Genomic DNA, 9,124 nt, shown 5'->3' on the forward strand with positions numbered 1-9,124 from the left:
GTTAGCCTTGTTAACCCTGAGATGTAAACAGTGGTATTTTAGTGTTTATATTATGTGTGTGTTCTTAGCAGGGCTTGAAAATTTCCACCTGCCAGGTTGCCATGGTGACTGGAAGCAGAGTGTGTTACGCCTAGTTTTTTCTGGCATTGGTATTCCCAGTTTTTACCTGCCAGTAGATCTGATTTTTATGTGGATGGATGAATTAAAAGCAAATTATAATAAATTCATTACCCAATAAAGATTCAAATTTACCTTTCCTTTCAAATAAACACTGCTTGACAAAAAAAAATTCAAGAATCCAGAAGGGGAGGAGGAAACAAAATGAAACTTCACATGTTGAGAGGGTATGTGATGTTATTTGATTTCAAAATTGAGTCAAATTTACAAAGAACTTAGTGCAAGCTCACTTATCAGTATGGCGTTGAACTCCCTCTGGCATGGTTGCATGCACTGATTTGGTTGGGAAGGGTGTCATAAAGCCCTTGTATCCTCTCCTAAGGAAAACTGGTCCACAACTGTTGTAACTGGTCCTTTATATTCTGGATACTGGCACTGGGACGAAGCTGACGTCCGAGCTGGTCCCACGTTCTATCGGGGACAGATCTGGGGATCTTGCTGGCCATGGGAGGAGAAAACTCGGCTTTTACAAATTTATTTTGTCGGCAAGTATGAAAAAGAAGCACATCAAATGTGTTCTAATTTATATATATATATATATCAGGGTATTCAAACCAAACCAAACCAAACCCCATGGCACTACAGCCCTTGAAGGACCTTGGCCTACCAAGCGACCGCTGCTCAGCCCGAAGGCCTGCAGATTACGAGGTGTCGTGTGGTCAGCACGACGAATCCTCTCACCCGTTATTCTTGGCTTTCTAGACCGGGGCCGCGATCTCACCATCAGATAGCTCCTCAATTGTAATAACGTAGGCTGAGTGGACCTCGAACCAGCCCTCGGGTCTAGGTAAAAATCCCTGACCTGGCCGGGAATCGAACCTAGGGCCTTCGGGTAAGAGGCATACACGATACCCCTACACCACGGGGCCGGCATCAGGGTGTTAAGCAGGAGTTAATCAAGCAACTGCAATGAATGCTTCAATTAAACGAAACGCAGGTGAAGCCACGATGGGTAGTGCTAGCCTTATACTCGAAGAATGTATTGATAACTGCTAATCCCATGCTAGCACAGAAGTCCTGTAAGCTCTTCCCATTCCTATTAGCTTCCCCACATTTACCCATCAGCTTTAGTTCTATTTCCAATCCTTGGATTTAAATCACCCGTTAGCACTATCCCCTCCTTGCTCTGACCCTGAGTAGGATGTCACTCAGTGCTTCATTAAACTTACCAACTTCCTCCTCATCTGCACCCTCACATTGTGAATAGACTGAGAATTCTCGTCCTAATTCCTCCAATTGTCGAATTTACCCACATCATTCACTCATTTACGCACCTAACAGAAACTATGTTGCATGCAATAGTATATTCTTGATGAACAGTCCTATCCCATACTCTGACCTTCTCTTTTTAACACCTGTCAAGAACACTTTATAATCTCCTATCTCTTCCTCATTCTTTCTCCTTACTTGAATACCATTAACTCCTAACGCCCCCAGACTTATCCTCTTTGCTGACTCGGACAGTTCTACTTTCTTTCTTCCATAAGCCCAATTAATATTGATAGCTTCCCATTCCCTTTCATTTGTCTAGTTTCCAAGAAACCCCTCGCCTATCAGATGGGAGGTCCGAGGCTTGCTTATCACAATGCTGTCCGCTCACTATCTATACGTTTCCAAGCACGGTGCTCTGCAGCCGATCACGTATGAATACGTGTTTGTGCAAGTCTGTCTTCTGATGCCATCTAACGGTTATTGAGGAACTATTTGGAGATTTACGTTGATGTGCCTAAATGGTAGAAAATCTACGCTTCTTTTAGTACTGGTTTTGCCCATTTTAGTGCATCAGTGGCATTTGTTTTTGCCTTTGAATATCTTCCGTGTATCCATCAACGCTAGTAAACAAAAATGGCAGCGCCGGTAAACAAAAACAGTGGACTGACTCCTGGTGATACTATACATGAATTATACGCTGAAAATTTGTCAGATGTTTCTCGTGATTGTGAGGAGAGTGAAGATGAATTGTCTAATGATAATTCTAGTCCTAGTGTCATGCATTTATGTGGAAGTGATGCGTTGAATGACACGTTTATTGCACCATGCGAGCAATGACCTGATGCTTCAGATAGCAAAGATGGTCTAGATGTAAGTACTGTTGATAATATTCTCCCTATTTCTGGCAGTGAGTGGCCTAACAGGATATTATACTGTTTTTGGAGTCTTTCTCGTGGACGCCTGGCGTTAATACTTCGCCGAGTGAACCTGAAAATATAGATTGTGATGTCAAGTTGTTCATTTGTAATGATTTGTTGGCGTATATGGTGGAGGAATCAAACAGATATCATTACCAAAATGAACCGAAATATAAAATCTCACCAAAAACTTTAAAGTGGACAGATATAACTGTGAATGAACCTAAAATTATTAAATTATGATACCCTGCAATAACTCAATGTCCCTGCCAAAAACTTCCGGCCACAGGCGCCAGTTATACGTCAGATGGGCCGGACATCAATGTGTTAAACTGTTCTGAACTCAGTAAATTCTGTGAATCAAGATGCTACCCTACTTACACATAGTCTCAGTGAGGATATCTCCTCTAATGGGTTAGGAACCCTGGTGGATTGTATAGTCCTAGCTGCCTGACCACATGGAGGGTCATGACTCAGAATGTGTCTGAGATGCCCTCTCCCATTCCACTGCGACTGGTATTCCAACTCTCAGGACCACTTACTAGGCCACTCAGCCATTGCCCATGATTCACATGCTAGGACATAACAGTAACCCACACCACGAACCATATGAATGGCCCATCATTAAAGAATTGTGATCCATCCAGAACAGTGAAAAATAGGTATTTCAGTGCTCAAACTACAAGACATGTGCATGGACATAAATGAAACAAAGCAGACACTGCTAATCTGTAAAATGTTACTTGTATTGCCTTATTTTGCTGAAATATTCAAGGGATAGCCTGTACACTAAGTTGTTTGTACTATAATTTAAGGCCAAAATATGTAGGCCTATGCATCACTCTATATTATTGTGGCACCTGGTTTTTGGAATTGGTGCCTAGGTCAGAAACAAAATTTTTGAGTCCTGTTTATTAGTGTTGTTGTAAAAATATTGTCTTTATTTGAAAAAGATCTTATGAAAACATTTGTTCTGACTGTAGAATTTGGTATTGGAGACGCCAATGCCCTAAATCTATCCTGGAAGTTGCTGGAGGTATTGATAAAACGTTATGAAAAACCTCATCAGAGTTCTTTGCATAAAGCTGTAACGAGAGTACTACTTCAAGCCGGCTTCTTTCTGCCTCATTGGTTGATGGCTTCGTACAGACGCATCAACAGTGCTGAACTCCTCCGTGAATACCTAGCAGCTGGTCGATTGGAGGAAGCCTCTCACCTGGCGCAGCAGTTGATGTGGGCAACTTTAGGCCGCTCCAAGGAGGAATTCGGCCTTACATCAAGTCTTGCTCCTGGAGAACCATATGTGTATGTACCACTGCACACCATTGACAGACTAGTCATGGAACTACGTATTGCTGCTGAAGAAAGTCCCCAAACTTATTCTGAGGTAAGTTGAAATTAAAGAAAAAACACATCCTGGTACTCATCTGGACTTATTTACCCCTTTATCTTTGTTAATCATTTGCAATGTTTGAAGTAAATTGGTAGTAGATCCCAGATGGGCTATAAGTATACAGTAGATCATATAGAGGGGAATATAGTAGTAGTAATAATAAAATAGTCATTTATTTTTAGATGCAGCTAAGTTGGGACAAATTTGATTTTTCTCCATTTTATTCAGTCTCTCCACCACTCCTCATCCATCAACACGGAGCAAGATTGTCATATGGTTCGAGGTGTATTGCTGTTAACTTGCATTTGGGAGATAATTGGTTTGAACCCCACTGTCAGCAGCTCTGAAGATGGTTTTTCATGGTTTCCCATTTTCACACCAGACAAATGCTGGGGCTGTACCTTAATTAAGGCCACAGCTGCTTCCTTCCAACTCCTAGGGCTTTCCTATCCCATTGTTGCCATAAAACCTCTCTGGGTTGGTGCGACATAAAAAATATAACAAAAAACAAAATCGGCATGTTCTCATCCAGACCCCTTTTGCTTATGCTAATCTGAGTTTTTCTCATCCTCTCTTTCCCGCCTTTTGTATTTCCATTATTTGTTCTACATTCTTTCTCTATCCATCTGTTCATTGATGTCCAAGGTATCTTCATCTATTTTTTTTTTCCATTTTATGAAAACGTATAAGTACTTGTTGCCTGTATTCAATTTTCTTTTTCCTCCCGGTAGCGAAATTATAACAATTGTCATAAGTTATGTTGTTATTTACATTCAGTCTTATCCTTTCTGCAATACCTTTTCTCCTCTTCCCACCTGGTCTCACTTAGGCTTGTCACTTTCATAGTGTTTATCTGGTTGAAGTTAGAAAAAAAAAAAATGTCCACTTTTCACTGCTCCTCAATGTCTAAAGAGGTTTATGTCATCTGCTCTAGCACTTCTTTAAGAAGAAAAATATCTCCATAGGCTTTTATGCTCTAAGTGTTTGATCTGGAAACCTCTTGGAAAAATGACTTCATGATCTCAGGTTGTGAAATCACCTACCCACTTCTTTTATGTGAAATCATTAATTATGGAATAACCATTGTCTTATGGGTTCATCCCTGCTCAGAATATCCACAGATCTAAGATTTCCTCATAATGTCTCTTCATCCATCCCCATCATACTGCCTTTGCAAAATCAATTCATTTGTGCTAGTGCTCTGCAGGCTCATTCTTGACCTTTTGCTCTGTATTACTGCTTTGTTATTCTACCCTCATAAATCACCACACTAATTTGGTCGAGTAACCTCGTTCTTGAAAAATATTTTTAACTTTAGTAGAGAACTCACTGCATTAACTTTGCAATATTTTAAATTCTATTTCAAAACTCAAGAATTTGAAATGGTCCACCTGTTCTATATTAGCATTTCTTACCTGTAAACACTAAATTTCCCTGTGAAGTGCTTACATGACATCTAAACGTCTTGCATCTCATTCCTGTAGATATAACTTGTACCTGTAATTCTTCCTAACATATTCCTTACACGTCTATTAAAGTTCCAAGTTTTTAAACTATTAGTTGTAACATCTGGGCCATAGGTCATCAGTGTAACTCAGAATAGTTTTCATCATCTCTCTCTTCCTTTCTTGATTTCTTTCTGCCGCATAAAGAATCCTACCAAATGACTCATCATATGAACAATAACTGTGAATTAATGCATCTGATACTGCCGTAAGTAGTCTAGTTTAAATCGGAAACTGCAAGTTTCTGGGACAAGCTAATTACGTCTGCAAAATCATCCACTCTAGTCCTTTACTTGATATCATTAAATGTGGAGTAACTGTTGTCTTTTGTTAGCTCTTTCGGCCTACAAATCATAAAAGTATTTCTTTCTTGACCTTTGTTGTCTGATGTATTCTTAAAATGTGGACTAGATAACCTTACGATGGTCTGAAAATACACTGGTGTTCATCCATCTTCTTCTCCTACTTTTTCTTCTTTCACTTTCATGACCACATAATTATGATCACTTTAGTCATTCCATTAGCTAAGTCTCTCCCAGTACTTTTTCATATGTTCCAGTCTTCATGCCCTTTCTGAAAATATTTATGTTGTTAGTGTGAAGCTGATGTTTGTGTTTTTATGTTAAATTTTATCTTATCTGTGGTGTCTTCTGATGTAAGGCCAATGTCCAATTTCCTTCAGATTCCCTCTTAATTCTCTGATCCACCTGCACCCTGTTATGGTATTTTTTGTATCTGTTATACTGTACCAGTTGTTCCAGAAATCTTGAATCGTGCATTCTCTTTATGTGTATCCATCTTATTATATAATTTATAATACGTCAGGATGATCAGTGCAATATTTCTCTTGTTACTTAATGATATGCGTCTCTTCCTCATCTTTGAGGAGACTCTCCTTAGCTGGAGTGTACAGTACTTTGTGCAGAATGACCAATTGCTTTCCACTTCCCTATCAGCCAATGGTGTATCATCACCCATCATCTGTGGTCAGTAGTACACGTAATAGTTCAACCCTTTGGGTATATTGCATTCAATATTTCACATACTGATAAACTGTCAACTCTCTAAATCTGCAATTCATTAATATAAGTTTTTCTCTCATAACATTCCTTTATTGCCTAATGTATTCAGAAAATCTGATCCAGACAGCTTTTTGGTAGACTGAAAATACACATCCTACTTTTCCATAATGCCTATAAGTGTTCTGTTCTAAGCAACTAAGAATCGCTTTGATAGTTGTGCTATATTTTTGTTTCTTTGCTAGCAGATTGGTTTGAGATATAGTCAAAGGATATACCATTGGTATTCTGTGCAGTTATTTCACACTTACCTGTCACATTTCTTGATCATCTCAGTCTAAAGTTGATCTGTTGCTGTTTCAAATGCATTATTAAAAAAAAAATCCATTTATTGTTTCAGCTGTTGAAAGAAGTGGAAAAAGTAAGAGACAGGTACACAGAAGAAGCTATGCAAGTTTCCCAACATATTCTATTTCGAAAGAGCACTGTGCGTGGCCATTCGTGATCATCTCTTCAGCTGCTAACATTTTTAGTGATGTACAGTGACTACTTCAGACATTTGAAGTCATTAATTTGGTTTTATTCTATGCAAGTACCATTAAAACACTAAAATAGAAATGTTTCAGTGAGAGACATGCTCTGTGTGTACAGTAGAATTTTTAATTCTTGTGAAGAATGCCAAAGAATTTGAATGTTGTTTCTGATTTTTTTCAAATGATTGTACTTTTCTAACATACTTTAATGGGCTAGTAAAGAACCAGCACTCAGCTGTCAAACTGTCACTATCCTCTTGGATCATATTCCCCTTTCGTCAGTTTATCTAATAGGGATGAGTTATTTAAAAGGTTCAACCTATTCCATACTAATTACGTGTTGTATAGATGTTATTCACAACATTTATTCAACATGGGACCGGTTTCGACATTTAAATGTCATCAGTCGTAAAACAAATCACAAACAAATGAGCGAGGACACATTAATTAAAAGTGGTGTAGTGACACATTGAAATATGTGCATAGCCTCTCACCATTCAAAGATTAAAAGAAGGTTCCTTGATATGTTGTCAAAACACAAAAGTCTTTGTATGTCCATTCACATCCCGTTTTATGGCTGATGATGACATTTAAATGTCGAAACTGGTCCCATGTTGAATAAGTGTTGTGAATAACATCTGTACAACATGTAATTAGTATTGAATAGGTTGAACCTTATAAATAACTCATCTCTGTGATCTCAGTTCAATACGGAAACAAGAATGAAACTCATATCTTTGAGTTTATCTAATAGGTTAAGTCTTTATTCCTAGCATGTTTGCTCAATGCAAGTAACTCTCGGGCTTTCTTATTTTAACCCATGATCAGTTCTCTAAGGTAGTTTGTTACTCTCCCTTTCATTCCCTTAAAATACTGTACATTTATTCTTCACTCTGTGCCTTCATAGAAAATGGTCAGACACAGCGTATTCTTTGGCATTGTTAACAGCAATCACAGCTTGCTAAGAATGGTTCTCTCTGAAGCGATAAGAAATGAATGCTTTAGAGATGGTGATAGCTCATACAGTAAAACTTCATCTATATGAAGGTAAAAATCATGTGTAATAAAATGCATAAGTGAAAGAGTAGGCTAAATTATATCTACACTGCCCTCCAAAAAAGGCATAACACCTGATATTTTAAAAATATATTTACAGAATAAAAGAAATAATCTTACCATACCTGCTCCCAAGACAACAATGTTCAAAACATTTAAGAAGATAAGGTTTTTAAAATCAAAAGGAACAGAATCTGACAGATTTTCTCATTTCCAAACTTATTGATTTAAATTATGTAAGTTTAAAGAAAGTACTGGAAACTTGTTGGATGTTGATTGCATGATCAATAGGAGGTGGTGTGCCACCCCTGGCTGTAATTAATGCTGCGAGTCTTCTGGCCATGATCCTGATCAATCCCCAAATGCCCTCTTGTTGTATTGTTCTCCCATTCTTCTTGAAACGCCACTTTTTCTTCATCCAGACTGTTGAAAACTTGACGCCGAAGGTGACAACCAATCATGTCCTACACATGCTCAATAGGGTTGAAGTCTGGACTGCTAGTTGGCCAGTCCAGAGTGGGAATTGTTGACCTCTGGAAGAAATTCCATGACACTCTGAGCAGCATGACGGTCTTACATTATTGTGCATAAGCACAAAGTGTCATTGAAAGTGAATGCAAATGATATTGCATGATTAATGAAAATCTCTTCAACACACCTGTATGCTGTGAGGAAGTGGTTCTCATTGAATATAAGATCGGTACAGTTAACTGAAGTTTACACAACCCCACAGAATCATGGAACTTTCTCCAAACAGTGTAATCTCGGCAAAGTTACAGGGCAAGTGATAAAAATCATTGCTATCCGTATTGAAGATACTGAATGTAGGATGCTAAAAGGTTAGTTTTTTCCACCTATTCAATACATATAAATTTTATAAATTAGGAATTTATTGTTGATTCCACTTGAGACATGTTTCGCCCTTCATTGAGGGCATCATCAGTCAAAATATCACCTCAAGGTAAAAAAATCAGGTAACTGGTTAGTAGTTGACGGTACAAATTAATACATATTATTAATACAATTACAAAAATTAAGTATGGGAAATAGTTGTACAAAAGTGATGGTTGAACATATAGGTTTATAGATGAAAAGTCAGCACCAATGCCTAAAATTAACATAGTAGAGTTCGGCAGTGGTGCTCTGGAGAAACAGTTGACGCAATCATAGGGAAATAAAAAGTTAAAAAATATTTACATTAAAAACAATTAAGGGAGAAAAGGTGTAGTGTTTGGCGTCAATGTTTGTATCCAAAAATTAATGTCAAAGGTTGGTAACTATACAGTATTTACATTGTTCAATTGAACAGTTG

General features: G+C 38.0%; 1 protein-coding gene across 1 annotated transcript in view; it reads left to right on the top strand.

The window, feature by feature from the left end:
* Positions 1-8,922, top strand: part of Nup160 (nuclear pore complex protein Nup160) — a 358,544-nt gene extending 349,622 nt beyond the window's left edge. The window contains exons 19-20 of the mRNA XM_068225252.1: positions 3,290-3,693; positions 6,624-8,922. Coding sequence (XP_068081353.1) covers positions 3,290-3,693; positions 6,624-6,728 — 509 coding nt within the window. The 3' untranslated portion in view covers positions 6,729-8,922. The remainder of the gene's footprint in view (positions 1-3,289; positions 3,694-6,623) is intronic.
* The last annotated feature ends 202 nt before the right edge of the window (positions 8,923-9,124 follow it).

The sequence above is a fragment of the Anabrus simplex genome, chromosome 1 (assembly GCF_040414725.1).
Source record: "Anabrus simplex isolate iqAnaSimp1 chromosome 1, ASM4041472v1, whole genome shotgun sequence".
NCBI classification, from domain to species: Eukaryota; Metazoa; Arthropoda; class Insecta; order Orthoptera; family Tettigoniidae; genus Anabrus; species Anabrus simplex.